At 38.9% G+C, this 25893-nt stretch overlaps 3 protein-coding genes across 9 annotated transcripts in view; 1 reads left to right on the top strand and 2 right to left on the bottom strand.

The window, feature by feature from the left end:
- HSPBAP1 (HSPB1 associated protein 1) overlaps positions 1-11344 on the bottom strand; it is a 57213-nt gene extending 45869 nt beyond the window's left edge. For 5 of the 7 annotated variants that reach the window (XM_087920420.1, XM_026707988.2, XM_087920421.1 and 2 more), the window contains exon 1: positions 11276-11344. In XM_087920420.1, coding sequence (XP_087776546.1) covers positions 11276-11330 — 55 coding nt within the window. In that variant the 5' untranslated portion in view covers positions 11331-11344. Of the gene's footprint in view, positions 1-10954 lie in introns of all 7 variants that reach the window. The other 2 variants (XM_026707989.2, XM_026707990.2) reach the window with 2 other exon arrangements.
- The window catches only part of SEMA5B (semaphorin 5B), a 601210-nt gene that overhangs the window by 3116 nt on the left and 572201 nt on the right, over positions 1-25893 (bottom strand). The gene's annotated exons all lie outside the window — the stretch shown is intronic.
- The window catches only part of SLC49A4 (solute carrier family 49 member 4), a 91171-nt gene continuing 77297 nt past the window's right edge, over positions 12020-25893 (top strand). The window contains exon 1 of the mRNA XM_026707863.2: positions 12020-12515. Coding sequence (XP_026563648.1) covers positions 12119-12515 — 397 coding nt within the window. The 5' untranslated portion in view covers positions 12020-12118. The remainder of the gene's footprint in view (positions 12516-25893) is intronic.

Genomic DNA, 25893 nt, shown 5'->3' with positions numbered 1-25893 from the left:
GAAGAATAGTTGCAAGCATCAGCTATGTCACTTACCAGCTTGCAGAGGGTAAATGTGTTGCTCCTCTCGCTCCTGATGCAAAAACTGCTCAAACACAGTCATTTAGATAAGAACAGAAACAGCAGCGGCTTCTCCTAGCTGTTTCTACCCTTACCAAACCTTTTGAAAGGCCACATTTCTTTTTCCAGCTTCCTGTGCTTAACAGAGAGATGAGAGAAGGAACTTGGCAGAAGGACAGAAACAGCAGGCATGGCTTTATTCATTCCCCCCACCCCGCAGTCCGTCTGCATAGTTTCTTGCAAATCATAAAAGCACTTGCCTTTTCTCAAGTTCTCCAGCAATCGTAAAACACTTGGGATTTTCCAAGGTTTTTTTTTTAAAACTTCAGTACTTGTATTTTAAGGGTTTTGTGATAGTTTTCATCTGTGTCCTACCCTAAGATGGCTTTCCATTTTCAGCCATCAAAGTAGATTCAAGGGTTCCTCCCTGGGCGTTGACAGGGCTGAAATGTTTGAAATATCTGTCTAATTACCTTCAAATTCAATGGAAAATTGTCACAGATCATTTTGCATGCAGGAAATCTTTACTAGTGATGTCAATGCAATATACAAATTGTTTAACATGTAGAAGTCGGGAAAATCGTTTTTTCTTCTTCATGAAATCTCACCTCCGTGCATGAAACATTAGGGCTAATAAACCTGTGGAGCTCCATATACTGTTGGAACTACTGTCCCAGAAGTCTCAGTAGACATAGCTAATTGGGACGCATGGCTTGTGGGTAGCTATAATTTTATCAACGATCGGGTGGGTCACACATTCTCCTTTTCTCTGCATTCAAATGAGCCACCATAGACCTCTTTTATAGAATATAAAAAACACAAATTTAGTAGTTCTTAGGCAATCTGGCCACTATTAATCTACAATTAAGTAGATATTTCTGAAGAAATGCGTCTTTTGTACAAGCCTGCCTCTACTTAGAAATGCTTCTTTCTGCTTTTTGAAGCATCTCTAGTGAAAATTTAGATGATCTTGACAGCTTTCCTCCGGCTCAGGAACTCTCCTAGGCCCAATCTGATGTCTACCAACAAGTGAAAATATTTTTGTTCAGCCAAAGCCTTGACCTCAGAAGCAGTTTTTTTTTTCCAACACTTGAATATTATTTTGCACTTTATTGCTGTTGGCAGTTTTATACATCATTTTATGGAAAGCAACAGCTTTAAAAAACAAAATGCTGTGTTGTATTTTTTTATTTGTGTACATTTTATGGTCATAACTGTGAAATATTCCTCTTCAGAAGTCCTGCTTGAGGCATCTTGCAGATACCCTGCTTACAATGGTTAGAATGGATTTCTGATCCCTAGCAAAGTCTTCATCTCTACAATGCTCAATAGTATAGCTTTTTCCCCTCAACTTGTTTCCTTTCTTCCCTGATTATCTGGATTCATTGGTATGGTTCTTGGTTATGGATCAGAGCTTGGTATGATCTTACTGGTATTTTGTTACCATAACTTAAGATGTCATCTAGCTTGGTAATGAAATGTCCAAAAGAAAACAGCAAGCTCAGAGAGCACGAAAAACCCAACAGTTCACCTAAGTTACATACATTTTCTTTTATTGGATTATTTCATGGAATTGTATTCTGATAATCAGTCTACAATATCAACAAAATGTCACCTGTATTATCAGACAATAAAAGGCATGCATAGAATAAGTCTATTTGGAGCAAAAGTGACTTCTGAACCCATCCCTTTCTCTCCTGGAGTCTTGCCCACAGGGTAGATGATCCTGGACAATCCTTGTGTTAAGGAGATTATTCCTTATCTACTCCTATTATTATACTCTGATTTCCATGGAAATTAAATGAGTGTAACAAGACAAATCAAAGTGTAATCAAGGAGCACACTGAAAAAATGGGACGAGAGAAGGCACAAATTATCCTACTTTGGACACATTATGCAAAGACCTAGTTCTCTGGAAAAGGCTCAAATACTAGGAAAGGTGGAAGGAAAGAGAAAAAGAAGATGACCAGTAGCACATGGCATGGACTCAAATATAGTGGTGATGGGAATGCTGTTGGAAGAGATGAAGAACCAGGTAAGGGACAGATCATCATGGAAAAAAATCTATGTATATGATTGCTAAGAGCTAACAGCAATTTGATGGCACGTAATCAATCAATCAGCTTCCATATTGACTTTGCTAGCATTCTCAAATGAAGTTCATTCTTCCTAGATATTTTCTATGTTCTTAAGTCCTAATGTGGCCTATGACAGAGGAAATATTTAATAACCTTTAATTTCAGTGGCTGCATTCTGTTCATTTAGTATTTTCATACAATACAAAGTTTTAAACTTTTGGTTCATGTTGTATGAACTCAGCTGTTGTAGCTCATAAACTATGACTAACTTTGTGTAAGCATAGCCAACTGTGATATATTTACAGCAATTTTTGGCTTAGTAATATATTAGTCTAGTCAATCAATTTCTTTCTTTCCTCTTCCACATAGTATGCCTCTCAATATAAAGTAATAATTTAATTCAACCCACTATTTGACCTTAATGAATATTCAGCATACTACTCTAGTGAAACCCTTTTTTCCACCTTCATTATTAGTATTATCTATGAACAATGTTAAATCAAGAGAGTAGGAAGAACATGTCATTTTGATCTCTGTGTTTTCACCTTTTCATTGCATTATACTTTCTTTGGGAAATTAATTCTGATTCAGAAATTGGGGTGGGGGAGGTAAAGCATCCTGAAAATACAAGAGAAAACTATTAATAATTCTCAATTAATTGTTGAGAATTGTGCAGAACATGGAAAAATAAAAGAATTTAGCACAGCAGGATTTTTGCAGGAAAGTGGTCTCAAAGTTGTTAAGAAGTTAAATGTACTGTCAATTATTTTGAATAATTTAGCAAATTAGAAGAATTCATTTCATGGCAGGAGTTGTCTTCTTCCAGCATACCACACTGATTAAATATAAGGTTTAACTGAGAGGTTTTAGAATAATTTTCCAAAGAAAGAATCTGTCTTACTAAAATAACAACCTATTTTTAGAGTAAGTGATATCCAGCTGTTTTTCAAACAAGCATATAATAATTTATCAGGATAACATCTTGGAGACTGGGGAATCAACTGTGAGATTAAAAAAAGGAATCCATGCATTACTGTAAATTGTAAAAAGAATGAAATCTTTCATATGTCTGCTTTGTTAAACCCCACTGAGCTAAAATGAAGCGTATTTCCTGTTGTAGGATTACCTAAGACGGTCACTGATCACTTTCCTAAAAATAGGATGCATTCACTTCAATGGGATTACTTTTAAAAAAACCTGTAACAGAGCTGCAATATAAAAGAATTACTGATAATATGGTTACGTAAAAGGCAAGTGAGGTCAGATGGTTAAGAAACATATTTGCGGAAAGGATCATATCATAGTAACATCTTACTATATCTCACTCCTGCAAATTCTATTCAATTGAGCACTTCCCCTCTTCTCATTTTTTGCCTACTGAGTGAGATGTACAACACACAATAAATTAGATGACTTTAAGTAGAATTCATCATTAGGCTTGTCACATGCGCAACCTAATTTTATGAACTTTTTTGCAATGCTCATTAAGCAAATGCTATGGTCATTAAACAAACCAATGGTTTGCTATGGGTATAGTTTGGCCGAAAACTGGAAGGACATGCCAGGTTTTGGTAAAACTATTGTAAAATGTAATAACATGACTATGCCTTATAAATGTGGCCCAGTTGCTAACCATCCAAAGTGACTGCAAGGGGGCTGTCAGGACTTTGAATCTGGGTCATAAGTAACCCCCAGGTAGATCTCTTGGAACTTTGAACTAAGCAACCAGTTGTAAGTTGAGGACTACCTGCATAAAGAAAAAATATATATAAGCACAAAGTATATGATTTTGAAATGAATCTGTGGTCATTTAAATTTGGTTCAGTATTTATTATCATATTTTTATCCTGTCTTTTTAAATATACTTTGGGCAACCCAAGACAGTGACCATACCTAATATTCCTGCCTTTTGTTTTCCCCATAACAACAGTCTTATGAGGTGAGTTGGGCTAAGAGAGAGGGACTGGCACAAAGATACATCATTGGTTCTTATGCCTAAGACAGGTCTGGAACTCACAATGTCTTGGTTTTTATGCTATCGCAGGAACCTCTATACACTAAACAGATTCTCAAACGTTTAATTAGTGTCAAACAGAAACCAACTACTTGGGTCTCAATCACTTAAATATGCAATATTCTGCACATTATCACTAAGGTATATTCAATTTAATGAAATTTTCTTCTAAAGAAATATGCTTAAAATTAGACCTCATGTCGATAGGTCTGATGAAATGGCCATGTGGCAGCTCCCTGTAATTTAAATCATACACACTTATCCATTTATTGTCTTCAGGAATATGATTAATCTAATTTTTACTATTATTTTCAATAGCAAGTGCAACCGTTTAAGATGTACATTTTTTATAACTGTCAAATCATTTCTCTCCCACCGACTTTATTTATGCTTATAAAATTAATTACCAACTTTTTATTAATGGATTCCCAAAGTAGTCTTATGTATCTAAATCTCCTTAATATTGAGCTAAATTCCCTTTGTCTTCATGGGTATATACACATAGTTTCCTCATCTATAATATAGGAGTGATTTGCTTTTGCATTTTTTTTAGCTTTACAGTCTAGCTATAGCTCTAGTGGTCTGCCATCCCAATACAAATCAAGCACACCCCCATACCTCTTGCTTTATTTTTTATTGATTTATTTATCTACAGGCTTATATGATGGTTTAATCAAAACCAACTTGAGATGCTTATAAGAAACCATTCTATGTATGTTGACTAAAACACAAATCACATTGGAATATAAAGCATAGCACCATAGATAAATGAAACTCTACATCCACTAAACTCCAGATTAAAGGAGGAAGCAGCCTATAACATTCCCCTATAACCCCAAGCTCTGTTGAAAAGCCAAATTCTGATGGCACTCTCGAAAGCCAGGAGAATAAGGGTCATCTGGATCACAATGGGAATACTATTCCAAAGATGATTATATCAATTGAAAAGACCCACTTCTTTCACCTTGCTCCTAAAGATAGCAATCTCTGAAGGGCAGAAAAATGAGCCTTTCCATCCAACAAGAACTAATTAAGAGAAGGCAGTTGGCCAAATATCCAGGTCTTTTACCATGAAGGGCTTTAAAAGAGGCAGCCAACATCTCGAATTGCATCTGGAAGCCAAAGAGTGACCAAAGCAACTTTAAAAGAACTAATGTCAAATCAGCAAATTGTGAAGTTATTCCCTACTACATTTTAGATCAGCTGTAGCTTTAAGTTGTCTTCACAGCCAGCCCCATGTAAAATACTTTCTAACAGTCCAAACATTATTGAGTAAGGAATGAGTGACTGAGAAAAATTTCTCCTACTTTAGGAAAAGTTGTACATTTCATAGCAAATGAAGTTGTATAAAGGTGTTCCTTGCCAATACTCTCCCTCATGGCTCCATGAGGAGAGCCTGAGAGCCAGGAAGGATCCCCAGATCACAAATCAGTTTGACGCACGAAAGTGCAACCCCATACAATACTAAAAATGGAAATCTCAGGAATAGCATGGCTTTAACATACCAAAGAACTCCTTATTTCCATACTCCAATTTCTTCAACATTTGAAACCTAACAGGTTCCAGATACTGAAGCAGCATCTTGACTGCATTACCAATTAGACTGGGGTTTAAATATAAAGCTGGATGTCCTCAGCACACCAAAGACTACTATGTTAGCCCCACCAGATAGAACAGATTAAGTTATAAAATCTTGCAAGTATGAACATGCTTCCTTTCCTCCCTTTTTAATTCCATTAAAAGGAGTGAGTGAATGGGTACCTGACACCTTTACACAAACTACTTTTTTGGCTTGGGCTCAAGTTTCATTTATCTAATCACTGTCTTGGTAATGGATCTTCTCTCTGTCCTTGAAGGCCATCCCCTTTATTCACTACATATAATTCTGTATTGGCAGGTGATCTCCCCAAGCAGTATTGTGTAGATGTTGAAGAAGAATAAAGAGAATGCTGAACCCAGTGGCATCTCATATTCTAGAGGTTATGGACCCATCTTTTGCCTCCTGAATACCACTGACTAGAATCCTTTAGGAAGGAGGAGAACCACTCTAGTAAGATGATTCCAGTCCCACCCCTTGTCTTTTATGATCAGCAAAGTTTGATTAGGTACTAGCACCTAACTGGAAAGCAGAAGACACAACAGGTCAAATCCAAGATAAAAAAAATTCAAGACTAAAAAGCCCAAAGCTCTGGTGCCAACTACAAACAGTGAACTTTCTGAGTATGTTCTCTCTTTAATTGCTATACGGTACAATTTTTAATCAAACCCAGCGCTATGAAGAGGGCATTCCAACTCACTCTTAATGACCAAGCTGATGTCTGAAAGAAAAAAACTAATCAAGTACTCTATCCAACTCCAGCTCTGAAGGGCCAAAAGTTGGTTCATTTAGGATAATGGCAGTCACTGCAGTTTATTTAGAAGGGATGTGATACAGAGTTACACTTTTAACAACCCTGCCATGGCATTCCATATCATCTTCAGCTTCTGGTCAAACTCAGAGGCAATCCATATAAAGCATATTTACAATACTCCCAACTTGAGGTTATCATTTCTGTGGATCAATATGTGTATCCTTACCTTGAGCCATCCAGAAAAGAGCAACAATTCCTCATCAAAAACACCTGGGCTTTCACTGAAAGCAACGGATCCAGGAAGATCTCCAAATGGCACGTTTGGTCCATAGTAGACAATGTCCCTAACTCCCCCCAAAAGAGGAAGTCTTATTCATAGTTTCCCAATCACCTAATCCACCATTGCATGTAGTTATTTTCCATGATCCTGCACAGCTTTCTCTCGATTCTGAAAATCTAGTTATTGTGAGCATTGTAACATCATTTTTCTCTAAGCCCTCTCCATCCACTCCTGCCTTTCATATAGATTTTATATAGACTAGAATCCTTCAATATCCCATAGCATAAATGCCTTAATCAGTATAATATAATCAGCCAATCCTATTATGTTAACATGCTGCTGCACCTGTAACATATTTTAAAACCTCCCTATTTATAGGAAGGCCTAAAGATATTGCAAGCAGGCTAAAGAAATAAATCTACTTCCATGAACACAATGAAGTGAAAAATTGAAAGGGTAACAATGCCATCACTTTGAACAAATGAAATTAGCATGTTTACAAATGAATTTGTCCTGAGAGTGAAAGAAAGCTATCAACTGGCTGCAAAAAGAAATTAATTTGGCTCCTATCAATTTATCAACAGTGCCATTCTTTCCCTTTAACTAATTTTGATGACATTATAGCCTAGAAAAAGCCCACTGAGTGCTATACTCTGTTAAATTAATTGGGGAGGAAAGGTCAGACCACTGCAGGAATATCCAAATACAGGCCATGGCACTACAAAGCAAAGCAATTTAAAATGTTCTAATTACACTTTATTATTTCAGTTATGATTTTAATTACAAGTAAGTACAAATAACATGAAATATCTATGCTGAAATAGAAGTTCTATTTTAAGACATTTAAATTACTTGTCTTATTTATATTCTTAACATTTCTGCATTCCTATTTGTAGACACGAAAGATGCACTGAATTTATCAATGTCCTTCCTTCTGTTTATTTCTTGTTTTCATTCAGAAAATCCCTTTTATTCCCTACTTTTCCCTAGAGCAACACACTGGAGTTGGGGCAACATCATGCTTTCCTTTTCTTCCTTTTAATCATGTCTGATTCTCAGAGACTACCAGGTCCTTGACAATATTTTTCCATATTTAGAATTGATTTGCCATTGCCTCCTTTCTAGGGCTGAGAGAAAGTGACTAGTCTAAATCACACAGCTGGCTTTATTTCTAAGCTGAGATCCAGGTTTCTCCAGACTCCAGGTTTCTAGATTGAAGCCACCAGAGTTCCCCAACCTTTCCGGCTTTGCCAACCGGTGGGAAGGAGAGGACATGGTTCTGTGCGAGTGGCTGGCACACGGCACACACACTTTTCCGCTGCTCACGCAAGTGGGGATGCACATACATGCACACTCGTCTGCCACTTCCGTGGCCCAGTTCTGAATGGCTCACAACCCAATAGTGGGCCGTGGCCTGGAGGTTGGGGATCCCGCCCTACACCAAAATGCCTCTATAACACCATGCTAAAAGGAATTAAACCATGATGCTATATGCCAAAGACCAGAGAAAATCAAAGTAAGTTTGATGGATAAAACACCAAGAGTCAAGATATGAACTTCCAGGAACAAAAAAAGGGTCCAAGAACTATAATTCTAAATTGCAACAACATTCCATGACAAAATTGTTGAAAACCAATTGATACTTTTAGGTTATAGATCAGCAGAGGAAAAGAAGCTCTGAAAAAGTGTGTAAAATGCAGAAAATTCTATTTTCCATACTAACTCATTTGCTGTTTTTTACCTGCTTCTTCTCTATCATTTCCACATTGGGAAGTTACAAGGCAACTTTTCATAATTGTCTGATTACTATATTAACTTCTCTGTTAACTTTCCTTGATTGGGGAAATCATTGATCAGCAATGCAGACCATTCTGTTGCTTTCTCTGATGATTATGCCCACCAGGGACAAAGAACCTTAAGAGATGAAGAAATAAGTTTTCTATGTTTTCCCCCTTTGAAGGAGTCTCTTGAAAAAAAAAAAAAACCTAAAATACTAGTCCATCTCAATTTTTTAAAAGTAATTTCACAGCTGAATCCTATCAGTGTTTACTTAAGAGCAAGTCTCAAGGTTATCAATGACACTTATTGTTTAGCACAACGTTTCCCATCATGTTGGTTTGTAGATGTATCAAAATTCTTCCTCAAGACCAGATCTTTACATAATTGTCTCCAGTTTCCCCTTTAAATCAGAGTGATCAGACTGAAACTGTTTTGGGATGCATAGTGCTAAAACAAGCCCAGCAATGAAGTAACAATAAACCTAAAAATTTCCTCCATAATGCTTAATTAATAGCTATTTGTGACTAAATCTGCAGAGAATATCTAGCAGTCATTAATTAGTAAACAAATAATGAATAAACACGAAAGATAAATATGAATAAAAAGAAAGCTACATAACTGAGCCAGAAGTACTAAAATGAATTCTATCCATTTCTACACACTCTATTATTTCCAGTTTTTGCACAACTTTTTGACAGAGGACCTAAATCGTTTTATCAGGAAATTTCCACCCACCCACCCATATATGCTTTATATTCAAAATAACTTAAGATGCAATACCTGACATCCGACATAGAATGTTTCAGGATTCTTAATCCTGATATTAGATGGATTAGGCAATATTGTGCTAGATGGACCAAAAATCGGATGCATCCACAACAACTTAGTTCTTAATATTTATATCTGAGATCACCTGCTTCAGGTATAATTTGTGAGAGAAGGTATTCTAGCAATCCCTTCTCCACAAGAATGTTTTCATCAGGGACCCTGAAGTTAAAGCTTTTTGACATACTCTCCTCTGGAACAGTCTCACCAGCAACATAAGGACGGCCTCTTTCCTATTCTATTTTTCTGAGCAGTAAAGACTTGGCTTTTTTGTAGGACTTATGGGACTTAATAGAAGGATTACTCTATTCCACAGGATGTAAGAGATAGGGATACGGTTGTGTTAGTTATGTTTTTAAATTATTACTGGTTGCATTATAATAGTTTAGCCTTAATTCTATTCAGGAATTGTATACTGCTCAGAGTCTTCTGACTGCAGTAGCATGGAAGCCTGGGTAAATATTATTTCAGCATTGTCAGTTCACTAAACTGCCATCAGTATTTGACACAAAAATGAAAATATCCAAAAAAAATTTGAAGGTAAAGAATGTCTGAGTTAAAAATGGAGTAGCTACATAAACAGTATATTCAAGTTTCCATTCTACTTGAATGAAACCTCAACCCACCTCTTCTGAGCAGCAGAAAATAATTTAAAAAACCTCACAAAGTGTAATTTGTGGAAGTGAAAAGTGCATTGTGTTTGAAAAATAAAAATAGCTTGACAGCTACATCAACTTTTAAGTGAAAGGAAAACAATATAGAAGAACCTGATATTCAAAGCAAGGCCTAATAACTTTCTTTATTCTTGATCACTGGGTTGGCAATGGATGAATTACCGTAATGCAATTGATAAACATGAATTGATTGGAGAATGCGCATGCAACCAATTACTATCTTGGTTCAAGTATCATGTTCATCATCATTTATTAAACTTGTATGCTGCCTGATTCCAATGACTATGGGTGGCTCACAACAGTCAAATAAAATAAAAGCAATAAAAGGTATCAAGTGCAATAGACCAGATGGAAGGAAGTGAGGAGTCTCACTCTCCCTCACGGCCTGGCTGAAGATGAACAAAAGTGGGTTCATTTAAATTGGTAAGTGAACCCAGTTAATTGCATAGTCAAACAAGCTACACATCTGAATCTAACCTTATATAGGTTTACCGGATTCCATAGACATGTCCAATGAAAAGCATCTATAGCTGGATTTTAATATTTTAGTCTCCAAACATTTGTTAATATCTAATAACAGAAATTATATTTAAGGGACTGACCATCATTCACTTGGAGATACTTTATAAGAACTGACGTGACTATCCTCATTGTGCTGTATGGTTTGATGTACATGTACATCGAGCAGAACTGAAATCAGTTCTCTTGATACTCATAGTATTTGTTATAATGTTGTTGTATTTGTTATATATTGAATATAGATATTGATCTTTTATTTGTTCCAGCTAGCAGGAGGTTTTGTAAGTTTTAAGATGTGAGGATTTTCTAGAGGTTTATGATTGTTTAAAAGTTGTCACATCGTCGCTTTGGGATTGTTTTAGTAATAAATAGCACCTTGGATGGATGGATACACGGATGGTTGGATAAATGCTGAGCATATTTTCTAGAGCTGTGACTACGTCCGCTTCAACGCAAAAAGGAGCGCGGGAGAACGCAGCGATTGGCAGCAATTCCTGAAAGAAGTTCAGTCCTTTTCCATTTCATTTCCGAGACAGAAACTAACTGAAGTAGCGAGCCCTGTAAGTTTGACGGGACAGGAAAAGCCGGCTAGTCAAAACGGCTATCATCATTTAATCAACTCCTCCTTACTTTTACGTGTCTCGGCGAAGTTTTACAAACAGGACTTAACACAGCAAGGCAGGCAGGCGTACCTACCAGCGTGCAATGGCTCCAAAGCGGCCACCTCCGTGGCCACCGCTTCGCTCTCCATCCCTTGTCCGAGAGGGCGGGAGAGAAAGAGGCCGTTCCCAGTTCCTCCTCCTCCTCCTCGGCTCACCCTTTTACCGTCACCGGTCAGCCCTTCCTCTACCCGCGATCATGTGAGGGATCATTTGAGCCGAATCACGTGGCTTTGTTTTCAAGTTCGCATTCCGGAGACTGTCCCGGGGTCTTGGGAACAGGCACGGGCTTATTTCTCTGTTGCCTTTGGTCCACCTAAAGACGCTCCCAGCGGTTTTTTTTCCCAATTATTCCTCTTTTCACCTTATGTCGCCGAAGAGTATTAATATAACTGGCCTTTCCCCCAGTTCCAGCCAAGATTAAAACTCCCGCGCTGGTAACTGACACTTCGCTACAACAAGGCTAATATTCCATTTTTTCTTTGTAATTCGCCGGGTTTCGTGGACTGGCTCTCCACTTCTCCCGTGGAGAGGCTAAAGTAATCTACTCCGACTTGGGGGGGTAGTGATTCCCGACGGGTGGGACGACATTGCCCTCTGTCCCTAAGCACCCCGGTTGAGGAGAGGGACAGTTGTAACCCCGCTTATCTGGAAAGCCCCCCAAGCAACAGGGCAACCCGCTTCCTCTCTTTTGCCGTCCCTGCTTCGGCGGGGAAGGCGCCTTGGCGAGGCCCGCCTGCCTCGCGCATGCGGCTGGCCAGGTTGCCTCCTAGCCCGGGCGGGGTTTGCTTACATCGCTGCCGCCGCCACCGCGGTTGGGTAACGTTAAGATAGCAGCCAGCCACAGGCAGGTGGGACTGCCTTCGCCGCCTCCCCGGCGATGGGCTCAGCCTGGAGCAGCCCCGAGGAGCGAGAGCCCCTCTTGCCCCCTACGCCGCCCGCCGGGCCGCCGCCGTTTGCTCAGCATGGCCAGTCCTATCGGGCGGCGGCGGCGGCGGCGGCGGCGGAGTCGCGGGGCAGAGGGACGCCTCCGGCGGGACCCCTGCCTCGCCTGCCGCCGGTGCCGGGCCGCGTGTACGGGCGGCGCTGGCTGGTGCTACTGCTCTTCTCGCTGCTGGGCTTCGTGCAGGGCCTGGTGTGGAATACGTGGGGCCCTATTCAGAACTCGGCCCGCCAGGCCTTCGACTTCTCCAGCTTGGATATCGCCCTGCTGGTCTTCTGGGGGCCCATCGGCTTCGTGCCTTGCTTCGCCTTCATGTGGCTGATGGACAAGAAGGGTGAGGAAGGGGAGGGAAGGGCGAGGGCGGCTGTACCGGGAGCCGCCATCCCCAGAGACGGGAAAGGCGCCTTCGATGAAAACAGACCGGCCCAACCGGGTGCCTTTCGGATGTGTTGAGTGGCAACGCCTGGCATCCTCAGCCAGCCTCTTCGGGGCGGTGGGAGATTTATTTTATTTTATTATTATTTTTTGGCCTTTTTTTCCCAGCTGCAGCACATTGCTGGCTCATATTTAAGTGATTGTCTACTAGGACTCCCAAGACCCCTGTCACCGTTACTATTATTGAGCCAGGTATTACCTGTGCTACACCTGTGCATTTTGGTTTTTCTTACCTAAATGTAGAACCTTACTTTTTTCACCATTGAATTTCATTTTGTTAGATAGTGCCCAATGTTCAAGTCTGTCAAGATCCGTCTGTATCTTGAGCCTGTCTTCTGGAGTTTTGGTTATTGCTGCCAATCTGATGTCATCTGCAAATTTGATGAGTTCCCCATCTATCCCCTCGTCCAAATCATTGATGAAGATGTAGAAGAGTACTGGGCCTAAAACAGAGCCTTGAGGCTCTGTGTACTTCCCTATATGTAGATGCAGTTCAATCGAGGACTACATGTTGAGTGCGGTTGGTCAGCCAGTTACGAATCCATCTGGTGGTGATGCTGTCTAACCCACATTTTTCCATCTTATCAAGTAGTAGTTTGTGGTCTGTTTTATCAGATGACTTACTGAAGGCCAAGTAAATTATATCCACAGCATTTCTCTGGTCCACTAATTTTGTCACTTTATCAAAGAGTATAATAAGATTTGTCTGGCAGGATCTGCTTTTGACAAACCCATGTTGATTTTTGGTTATGACTATAGTCTGAAACATTGGGAAAGTTCGGTTGCTTTCCTGAAAGAAAAACGGAGCTTTTGCCATCCAATTCAAAAGATCTGGAGAAAAGAATGCTTGATAACCTTAATTACCTGACTTCCATTCCTTGGGGTGGACAGATATTTATGGATCTAGAACCCGTGTACTGTTTCCCTGGCATTCCTTCAGTTTCTCTTGTGAGGTGTTACATCTGAAAAAAGAATTTTCATGTAAATAAATGTCTAGCGTTTGAGACATTTATTAAATTTGGCCCTTTCTCTATGGACTAATATATACCCAGGACAGCTTGCAGCACCCAAAAATGCAAATTATATGATCTAAAAATAAAAAGAATACAATTAAGATCAGAACTGAAATTATAGTTCATATAATCAAAATCAGTCCAGGTCAAATGAAAGACCAGAGACTGACTTTTGTCATTATCACTGTATCTTACTGAGAGAGTAGGGGCCAAAAACACCAACTTGATGAAGGCAGTCCAAAGTCTGGGAACCACATTGGAGAAAACTTTCTCCACTATAGACTAGATAGCTAAGCTACCCCTATACCTTTGGGAACCTCTTCAGAAGGACCTTTCCAACTGACCTGAGTTACCATACTGGTTCATAGTGAAAGAGTTCATATAGGCCGTAGATAGGTTCTAGATCAAGGGTCCCCAAACTTGGCAACATTGACTTGTGGACTTCAACTTCCAGAATTGTCCAGCTATGCTGGCTGGAGAATTCTGGGAGTTGAAGTCCACAAGTCTTAAAGTTGCCAAGTTTGGAGACCTCTGTTCTAGATAGACCATGTGCTTTTTAGGGCTTTATTTTGTTTCATATAAGCATTCATCAAATAATCCATGATTTTCTTGCTGAATTTGTTTTAGTGGGAAAAAGAGGACCATATTAATGTTTCACCCACCTACCCATCACGCTGCAAAGAAAAAGAACAAATGGATTTAAACAAATACTATTTTTTATAGCTGCCTCTCTGCTACTTGCTTCTCTAAGTGGAGAACGGGATAGCAATGGAGTTCAAAAGGACCGCTGCTACTGTCTCTGCTGGCTGAATAAAAATTGTAAAAGGTGTCATATGAGTGTGGTGCCATGGGACTGGTGTCCTCTGTTGCCTTGCTGTTATCTTAGCAAACCCAGATCCTCTTTGCATTTTAATACAACAAGGGAAAGCTAGAAATCATGTATCTGAAAGACATGACTTCCAGTTTTCTGCCCTCTTGTAGCCTATACTGAACCTAATTTGATTATCCCCCTGGAAGGAGAAAGAATGGCAAGTGAATGGAAGTAGTCACTCTTGGTTATTGGATATTGAAATGTTGATCTTTCTGACCAAGCCAAGCTATGAAGCCCCTTTCTCTTCAGGCAACCTTCCGTTAACCTGTTAGCTTAGACAATAGTGTGATTGCCTTCCAATTGCTAGGGAAGCATCACTGAAAGAAAGTAAGGGAATGAATTAGATTGATTGCTAACCTTTATGGTCAAGTATTATTGTAAGACTGATTATACAGAGGAATATTTATTAACTAAAATAGTTTTTTTATCCACAATAAGATTATTGGAAAGAGACAACGAGAGGGAAAAGTAATAATGACCTGCCCATCAGTGATAAATACTTTGCAGATATGTTTAAAAACAATTAACGATTAAAACTAAGATGAAATGAAACAAAACTACATTAAGAACAGCTTAGCTATTGTGATTATTGTTTTTCTATAATTGTGATATTTGAATACTATATCAAAGTGAAATGTAAAAACTGGGTTCTGTGAGCTATTTTCTTGTAGCTAAATGGCACAAAGGGACCCCACTTAAGAGGTGCAATGTTGTTTCTCAAGACCTAATCCTGTGGTTGCCCCTTGTTCTCTATAAATGTTTGTTTATATGTTATGATGTCCACATATTTTATAAGTGAACAGTATTTGGGATTGTTAGCACTCTCTAAAATTGGATAGCTATATTATGAAATGTCAAAATTATGGCTCCACCTGTGCTCAGTGTCAGCATAAATCTCCAGGAAGTTTTTAGAAAGAATCTAGACTTCATTAAAGATTGAACCTCAGAGCTTATATTGATTGGTCTTAATGTGTATACTTGCAGCAGAAATTGCTGTTTTTGAGTTTTGAATATATTTTAATTAATGTGTAGTGAAAATACTCAGGTTTGGGGAAATACATCAACTCTCCAAAATGCCTCTATCCTGATTTTCTGAATTACCTTTTTAGTGCAGATAATTTAATTTGGCAGAACAAACTCACACACAGGCTTTTCCATGGACTTTTCCTAGAAAATAACAGTAAAGCATTGAAGATTCTTTAGATTTTACCTAATTATTACATGTATACCCATCTTTCCTTCAGAAACTTAGATACTCGCATTTCTCAATTTTTGAGATATGGAGATTAACCAAAATCTTCCAATGAGTTTCCTTGGCTGAAGGTAGATTTGAACCTTAGCCTCAACATTTTAATAGTTAGCATGCTATTTTTTCCTTCTCTCCTTTAATATATTAGGCATAAATTAGTTTTCAAATTATTGATTTTGCTTTTAAATATGGAAATAAATTCTAGGCTTAGCATAGAAGTAAATACAGAATCAGCCAATTTTACAAGAAATAGTGACTGTTAAGCAATTTGATAGCCATAATAAACAGTGCCTTTCTGGAACAATTTTAGTGTTCTGTTTCTCAGTAGTAGTCAGATGTAAACTATCAAGTGTTTACAGGGAGGGTATGATGCAATAATGATATCCTGTTAGTTTCCTGGTACTCAAGAGTGATATTGCTTATAGTCATAGAGGCTTTGTCAGTTCTGTCATGGATATTGCTCATGTTTTCGGCTTCTTTTTTCTTTAAATAGCCTTGAAAGTTGAAAGCACATTACCACATGTTATAGTCATGAAGTTCAATTTGATTTTTTTGTGTTTGATGAAAAGATATTTGACTGTTCTGAATCATTCTATCCCCACTGAGTGGCCTAATCCCTCAAAAGTTCTAGGGTTTATTCACCTAATGTTCTTCTTTACATAGGTCATACCATTAATAATCTTGTAAACTTTTCAGTAATCTTAGCCTACTATTTTTGGTGATAAGAAAGAAGAGTAACTGATATTAATACCATTATAGCCACAACATTCTTACAGTATAGAATGCAGTGAAAATGTCTTTTTATTGTTACATGTGAATATTTTCTTGAAAGATTAATGTAAATTGGAAATTAACCTTCCATTTACAGTTTAGAAATACAGTATGTTTATGTCACTGTATGACGGCAAGAAGAATTGGGACGATTTACTTACTTATTTACTTAGTTACTGTGTTTAAAGTCCATCCAAGTCAGAATGATCTGCATTTTAAAAGATAAAAAAAATAGACGGGCAGAAAAGAAACCATACACTGTATGTAACAAGCAAGAAGTTGTTTGAGGTCAACAACCCCTTACCCAAAGGCCTAGGAAAATGACCAAGAACTTTCTGAATATCATCAGAATGGGAGCCATGTGGCCCTCTTAGGGGTGGGTGGGGGAACATGCTGTTCTAGGGGGCAGGAACTACAACAGAAGATATACTTCTGAAACCCAAATATTTTGATCAAAGGGACCTGAAGTACACATAACTTTGTAAAATTTTAGTGAACATGCAGCAGCTATTAGAAATACTGTAGAATGTGACCAGGCTTAACAGTGATAACCTACACCTTACATTTTGCCAGAAGCCTCTAGGAATCATAGCTTCTGCTGGAGGAACAGGAACAGTTGTGGCCAGGAGAGCCTTTGCACAGTTTCAGCTGATGCACCAATTGTACCTGTTGTTGGACCAGAGGTTCTGCTCACAGTCACCTATACCTTAGTTATCTCCTGGCTGGATTAATGCAGTGTGGCCTGTATGGGACTATCCCTTACTAGATCTTAATGGATGGAACAAAACTATGGGGGAAAGATAATCCTGTAGATACTCGGCCCCTGAACCATGCAAGTCTTGATTACAAAGAGAAATGACAAGATGAGTACAGAGAACATTGAAAAATAACCAGAGAACATGAGATCTTGACAATAAAATAAAATTCCTGAAGACTTCTTACTAATATAAAATTAGGAAGAGCATGATTCTAGTTTTTCAAAAAGTCAGCAGCAAAATGATACTGGGGTTGGAGGTAAAAGTTGTGATTAAAATACAAACGTTTGTTCCTTTTCTAACTTAATGTTTCTTTTTCGTTTTGCAGAACAAACTTGCTTAAAAGAAAAATAATCCAAAACAAAAAGCAAAAGCAAATAAATAATAAAGGAATGCTAATTGGAAGCATACATTAATATACTTTAAACCTGTGCAAATGATTCAGTAAATGCTGTTCTTCTCTGGACCCTTTCACAGAGCAGGTGTACCCTTGGTTTGGTTTGCTAGTTGAAAGTGACAGAAGTGGGAAGGTGTCAGAATCACCATCTGAACCTTCAGGTTGTTCATAGCTTTGAAGAGCGAATACAGATTGGGAAGTAAAACACCTCAAACTATTTGCACTTGCTTCATTATATAAACCTATATGTTAATTTTAAAAGAAATTTTTTTTAACTTAAGAAAAAAAGCTGTATTGAGCTTCAACTCCCATAATTCTCCAGCCAATTTTGCCTTTGGCACCCAAGACTAAATGTTCTTAGTTCAGCTGAAAGTGCAAGGATAGCAATTAGGACAGCTTTTAAGTGTAACTTTTTAAACAAGAAATTCTTGCTTATTCCCATAGAAATAGTCATCCACAGTCTTTTCGATTATGTTTACATTATTTCAGTAGTTTATCTTTTCATGTCCCCAGGCTCTGAATTAATTGTAGTATTTTAAAATTAACAGTTTACAAAGCAATTCCAGATATGCCTAATCAAAAGAAGCCCACTGAGTTACTACCAGAAGATTACATTCTTGACAAGAAAGTGAAATAGATACACAGATTAGAAGGGGGTCCAGAATGGATTACAAAAGATGTTACATTTGTTTAATTTAGCAAATCTTGAAAACGGTAAATTGCAAGTGCATTTTAGTGATAAAAGCAGTTAAAAGATATACATATCAGAGTTTCTTCCATGCTGAAGAGTGAACAATGCTGAAGCGTAACAACTTCGTTTTGTAGTTTTACTGTATTAGTTTCCCTCCGAACATGGAAGAACATGGAAAAACACTTTATATTTGTAGAATAAAATCTCAGAACTAGGAATCTAGAAGAATATGTGAAATCATTAATGAAGCACCTTCCATATCCAGGGATTTTTTTTTCTTTCTATTAGCCAGGTATCTATTTCTATCACTCTGCTAAACAAATAATTCCCTCAACACTGTTCAACTATTACAAAGTCTGCACTAGTATTACTGTTAATCTTCTCATCACTCCTTATCACCCATCCCCTCCCACTTGTGATTGTAGGACTGTAACTTTGTCGCTTGTAGCCTTACGATTTATATTGACTGTTTCCTAGTATGATTTGATTGTGGATTGTACCCTATGACTATCATTAAGTGTTGTATGTTATGATTCCTGATTTTTAACGAATGTATCTTTTCTTTTATGTATACTCAGAGTATTTACACCAAGACAAGTTCCTTGTGTGTCCAATCACACTTGGCCAATAAAGTATTCTATTCTATTCTATTCTATTCTATTCTATGAAAGATGTAGCAACTTTTTCTACTTTTTTTAACCTCATTTCATATGTTCATTCTCTTTTCATTAAGGGCAGTGAGAGAGTGGGACAAAGCTAGTATATGTTCATATCCTGCTCCCCCTTGAAAAGGAGTAAACTGTTGTAGGACTTGAAGATTTCATAACAGGACTTTGGGTAGAAATTATTGAAGTGGCAATTGCAAAAGGATTCAGTTCAGTTTTGTTCTAGTGTCTTTCCCTTGCAGGAGATTAATGATGTTGAATCTTCATTGAGACCATCTCTGTGCTACCCTTGCACATTCTTCATCATTTAGATGAGTTCACTTTTGTACATTACTGCTCAAGTGTTTCTATGTAGTTTCTGCTTTGTTCCCCTCCCCCCCAGCACAAATCTTTGTATTGTATAGAGTTGCATTTGGATATCTGATTCAGATATCTCATGAGTTTTTGAGATTTTATGAGTTTTTTTTTTATCTTGTGCCATCTTTAGAACTTCAAGATTTGAACTTTTGTCACCAAGGGATTCTGAATTTATCCTCAAAAGCCACATTATAAAGACACTCAGTCTACTCTCAGCCTATTTTGTAGTTGTAAAGGAGAGTTGATGAAAATCAGTCATTGCTTGGTTCTAATAGATTCCTTTTTATTTTATTCCCCAAGATTTAGATATAGGCTTGCTTATTGTTTTTACTATTTTTCTCCCTTACACCATTGTTAAATAGTTTTTTAAAAAGTTTTATATTTATCCTCCTTGAGATTAATCTTACCTGAGTTTTTTCTGGAAATTTCTAATTGCATCTTCTGCAATCATATAAAATAAACAATGTTCTTGTCCTACTAAACAGGAACATCACTGTCCATTGTTTTATTAGCAAAGGATCTTTATTCTTGGAAATTACCATTGCTCCCTTTTTAAAATATTAAAAAAACTAATGATATTTAGTGTCCCCCCCACACACACACACACTTCAGATCCTCTTTTCCTTCCAGGGACACTATACTATCTTCATATTTTAAATTGTTTATTTTAGATCACTTATTGAGAGTCTCAGTGAAGTGCTTAGTTCATCAAACATTTCTTCTGCACATGTGCTTCTCCATAAAGACCCCTATGTGTGGAGCAACCTTCCCCAAGAAGCTACATTATGCTGTGCTTTTGGAAGGAATTTAAAAAAGAATTTTCGCAGAGGACCTTTTTAATTAGTTAAGATAGCAGCATAGCCAGATTTATATTGGTCAGATTATGTTATTGCTTTAATTTTTATAATTTGTAATTATATATTACTGTACACCAAGGATATTTGATGACTAATTATTCTTGTATGTCACTAAGAGCCCATCATTATGATAGTTTAGAAATTAAATAAATAAATGCACCTAGATGCACAATGTAGAGTTCTTCCATACAAAAGAGGATCCTAATTGGCTGCAGGATTCCACTGGCATGAAGGATCAATTTGGACCTGTATGTGATGGAATGTGCACCCGGACAAACAGTGGGGGACAGTTTTGGCAACAGATTTTTCATAGAGAGGTTTACATTATGAAAGTGCACAGTCCAGGGCTGGAGGAGGGAGAGAGGAAGAGGTTCAAGGTAGCCACAACCTAGAATATTTTAAGATATATCTAGTAGGTTAATATGGCTTTATTTTGGCAAGAGTCTGTCCATTAGATGTAAGCATTAGACTCCATTGGATTGCATTGTGTTGTCTTTGGGTGGGGCCTAACACTGTCAATGTATAGAGCTAGTATAATGCAGGGTATGTTATGGTGTTTCCTGAGCACAGAAAGTCACAGAATGACTGGGTCAGGCATGTTTGTCAGTCAGCCTAATAAGAGTTCTGAGGGGGAGGGGATGATAGAGAAAGTGCAATGTAGACATCTTTCCGTTTTAGAATGGAGGTTGGATCTTATGAGCAATAATGAGTAGGGCTCCTTAATTAAAGTCTTGAAAATACAATATTCTCATATAATCTGTAAAATTAAGTATATTCTATAATGTTTCTGAGACCTAACAGGTTTCATCTCTGAAAGTCTTCTTTGGTGTTCTTCCTTTCTGTTCTGAATACATAGACAGAAGGGATCATCTACATTTATGCTAAGGAGTTACATAAATATTTTTTTAGAAAAAAAAAGCAAAAAATAAAGGTAAGGAGCTGTTTCACCAAACTTTGCATATTCATTTCTCAAGTTCCCTGCCATGCTCCTTACCTTATTCAGGAATATTTCTTAATTGTTGGAGGGTTTGGGGAAAGCATTGGGACTTTATAAGGCAGGAAGAACTTTGCCTTGCCAACCTGATTGGCGAGCATTTGTAGAATCTGTCCTTGTTTCAACAGAAAGAAAAGAAATGGTATAAAATTAGAAGATATTTTCAACGTTATCTCTTATTCTATTTGATTATTATAAATACAAGATACCACGGGCTAAAAACATAACCCAGAGAATAATCAAGAGAGAGCATTTTGTTTTTGTTACTTAAAATAACTTATGAGTAACACAGGATAAATTGCAGTGTGTTGCTGTATGGGAATTATATGTACTGTATCTTTTAATTTTGCAAAAATAACAAGGAAGTGGGAAGGGTAAAAAGTTTAAAGCCAGTCATGTCTTTGTTAGTTGGTGTGACATACATTTGCTCATGCATGGTCTTTGCATGTAGAATTCCTTCAGTAATACAATGCTGGATTGGTTTTATTCAAGTTTTTCCCCCTTTCTCAGAACACTAGTACAAAGTCAACCCAATGCCTTTTTTAAGACATAAAAGGCACAAGGGAAGCATTGATTCACCTGGAAGTAATTAATTTATGAAATACTATTACTACGAGATGTGGCTATGGCATTAACCTTGGATAGTATAAAAAAGTGATTGATTTTAAAATTCATGGAGAATATGTCTGTGAAGAGCTGTTGCTTTTGAAGACTCAATGTTATCTTTGGATTGGGGATTCTGTGCATACAGATACCAGTTGCCGTGTGACAATGGAGGGAAAGGGCTATGTTCCTTCTGTGCTTACAAACACCTGGGGTATTTGATTGGCTTGAGATACAGAATATTGGACTCATCTACCGTGTTTCTCCCTACTCCCGCCAAGTACCTTTGCTACAGACCTAGGTATGGTGCTGCCTGCAGGCCGAGTCAGTGGGTAGGTGGAGTTGGCATGGATGTTGGCCTTGGCGGGGTGCCCTCCACTGCTGCTTCCTCTTGGAGCGTCCTTTTCTGTTTGGAGCATTGCCACCATGTTTGGAGCTGCCGCCGCCCGTGTTATACTACACCTTAAACATGTACAATCACATTAACTTTTATGGATTTTAATATACTTTATGAGACATGGAATAAAATTGTGTGTGTGTGCCCAAACACACACACACACACACACACACACACACACACACACAGAGAGAGAGAGAGAGAGAGAGAGAGAGAGAATGCTATTGAGAAGGGGAGAATGGCAAATGGAAAAATGAGAGGCAGAATTATCAGTAGATGGTAACAATAAAAAAGTATGTTACACAGATAGCCTTTTATAAATGAGTTTGTTAACTCTGTGGTGCGCCCCGTGGCCATATACGGCGCAGAGTGCTGGCCGACGACCAAAGAAGTCGAAAGCAGACTCCAGATAATGGAGATGCGAATGCTCCGATGGTCGGTAGGCCTCACCCTACTCGATCGCGTCAGGAACGAAGAAGTGCGTAGATGGTTCAACGTCGTGCCCATCCCCACGGTCATGAGGCAGTCCCGGCTACGATGGTTCGGCCACGTGAGCCGCGCCAAGGAAGAATCCATCATCAAATCTGTAATGAAGGTGACTGTCGGAGGAGCGAGACCGCGTGGTAGACCTAAACAACGCTGGATGGACACGATCAAGGCCGATCTAGAGATCGCGAAGGCAGACCCGACACACGTGGCAGACAGAGAGGTGTGGAAGCAGTACTCAAGGACATTAGCGGACCTCGCCCGAGCGCGAGACAAACGCTGAAGAAAAAGAAGAAGAAGAAGAAATGAGTTTGTTAACTCACACTATCTAGTAACAAACCATGGTTTTAAAACTAAGAAATATTCTGAAGTTCTCTAGCTTATTTATTTTATGACATTGTTCAATTCCTTTTCTCAAGGATCATCTTGAATTCAAAGACAGTACAATATTTTTGGGAATTGATCTGGGTTTTATTATATGTAGAATTTGGATAAATTGTGCAGTGAGCACTTTCTGGCATAGAGAATGATGATGTATATATTCCACAGTTGCTATGAGTGATATCTTTGTTGCTTGCCTTATAATGTCATTTGTTCTTGCTGGTAAATAGTTTTATGTTAAATGGTTATCTGTAAGTGGGTATAAAACTATCAACCATTGCACATGAAGTAACAGCATTTTTTCCAGGAATGGACTGTAGATTGCTTATATGGTTGAGTGGTTTTATCTGGGGAATAATGCAATATATATTACTTTTTCTTCTAGTATTTTGTACAGGAAATTATTTAAGAAAACTAAACATGAGTGGACACTGCAGTTAAAAAATGTTGATAATTTAAGTGCTAGGATAATTTAAGTGCTATGAATCTTCTATCTGGGATTTAGATTATGAGGATTACTATAGAAAATGTTGCTGAATATTGGGTCACCAAACTTATAGTCAAGGTCATAAACTTGGTCTCCAGTGAATATTCCAATTTGAAAGGTCAACAGAATAAGGTTGGGAGCTCTTACATAATTCTAATGATTCCCGATTACAGTATACTTTATGTGTCATATTTATGCCTGGTACAAGCGAAAGAAGCCCAGTGGTTTACAGAAATTAAATGGAATGTTTTTTTTTAAAAAAACATCTGTGGTGAAAACAATAAGAACTCAAGACCTGACCTTAATAACTTATAAGTACTACACATAACATTAGACAAGATAGGGCTTCCTATTATTCACCATATGCCCCCCAGAATACAGTAATTCAGTTTTCAAAAGTTTCCAGAAGACAAAAAATGCGGGGCCAACCTGATTTCTAATGGAAGGTCATTTCAAAATGTAGATGGTATCACATAAAAGCAGCAACTAAGAGAGTCCACTCCATATACGTTGCAAAAATGGGGGATTATTAACAATTTCTCTGACACAAAAGTCAAGCAGGTAGATTCTGGATTGAGAAGTTGTTCCTACAAGTACCTCAGTGCCAAGCCATGCAGAATTTATTGATAATGACCAGCACAGCAGCTAATATAAAGCCTTTGCAGAGACCAGACCTGAGCTGAGCTGTAATGTGCTACTAGGAGCAAGTGCCAGCAAATAATTGGGCTGCAGATTCTGGACAAATAGAAACTTCTGAATGGTCTTTAAAAGCAGTTCATGTAGACTGCACTGCAGGCATAATAGTGATATTAGGAGTTGTTGTAAAGTCCACTCATTCCAGGTGGGGAGGGGACTGCAGCTAGCACACCAATTGAAATTAGGCAAAGTTTCCCCCCACCCTCTATCTGTTCACATAACAATAGCTATTAGAGTCTGAGAGGAATCCCATGATACAGGCCTGCTTCTTCAAAGACAGTGCCGCACGCATCCCACCCCTTCTAGAACAGAATACCATACTGAACAAACAGCAACTTCATCTTGCTGAGATTGAGTCTCAGCCTTTTTCCATGGAGCTGCTACGAGCGTCCAGATTGGGAGGTGCTTCAGTCTCGGCTCCTACAGGCTGAGCTTGAAATTGAGGAACGCCTCTTGCCATCACGTGGTCCTCCGGCGTCCCAGTTTTTAGCTCAGCCTCGTGGCAGTCAGGCTGTTCGCTCCTTAGCTCCTTGGCTGATCGTTTTTTCTACTCATTTTATTGGACCCTCTCTTCAACCAGCGCAGGAAAATTGAGGTTTGGACTCTCAAGGGAGTACCCTGATACAAGGGGGAGAATTTTATCGCGTATTTCAGGGGCAGAGGCTAGCCTTCTGAACGCCCCCAGCCCCCCACCCCCACCCCTCCTTCGCTGGTCGCTCCTTCGCTCCGGTGAAAACGCATCGTTTCTTGCCTGCCTTGACTTTCTCTTCTCACTGTTTCCCCCCGAACGCCTTTAGCTCAGGGGAAACCGCTCCCTGCCTCTTCCTTCATTAGGAGAGTTCCGCCGCTGGGTTTAGCTCAAATTGTTTGCGGCCGCCATTTTGGGGCTCCGCATGGCGTCCGCCATTTTGAATGTGGCCTCGGCATGGCGTCCGCCATTTTGAATGTGGCCTCACCACATGGCGTCCGCCATTTTGAATGTGGCTTCAGCCAGCGACGCCATCTTGAATGTGGCCTCACCACATGACGTCCGCCATTTTGAATGTGGCTTTAGACAGCGACGCCATTTTGAATGTGGCCTCACCGCATGGCGTCGGCCATTTTGAATGTGGCTTCAGACAGCGACACCATTTTGAATGTGGCTTTCTGGCCTACCTTTCTTGTCTGAGGCACTCTGTTACAGGCTGCAGGTAATTGAGACTCTAGGCAGCCCCCGGGACTACCTAGACTACACGCTCGTTTTTCCCAGGCCTCTCACAAGGCTTACAGAGCTTCAAGGGTCCGCTGGCTTCGCAGCCTACCCAGCAGGCGAGGTAGCAGCATAGTAATCCCCCACCCGGTCCGTCCGGAGAGGGTAGCTGCTTGGGCGTTCACCTTTTGGCTGATTGGTTTCAGGGCCAGGCCCTCAACTCGATAGCAGTTCACCAAAAATTTTTTTGATCAAAGGGGGCGTGAAACAGTTGCTAGGATTCCTGGCCTTCCGTAGGCCACATCCAGACGTGCCAACCGTCTAATACTAACCCAAAATTCCTCTTTTTGCTCCTTCAGATGGCAGATGACAAAACACCTCGTGGCCCTTCCTTGAAGGCCAAATCAAAGACTCATCA

The sequence above is a fragment of the Pseudonaja textilis genome, chromosome 1, assembly GCF_049901715.1.
Source record: "Pseudonaja textilis isolate UNSWEBS1 chromosome 1, rPseTex1.2, whole genome shotgun sequence".
NCBI classification, from domain to species: domain Eukaryota; kingdom Metazoa; phylum Chordata; class Lepidosauria; order Squamata; family Elapidae; genus Pseudonaja; species Pseudonaja textilis.
The sequence above is the reverse complement of the archived record's forward strand: the minus strand, read 5'-3'. Positions and strand labels throughout refer to the sequence as shown.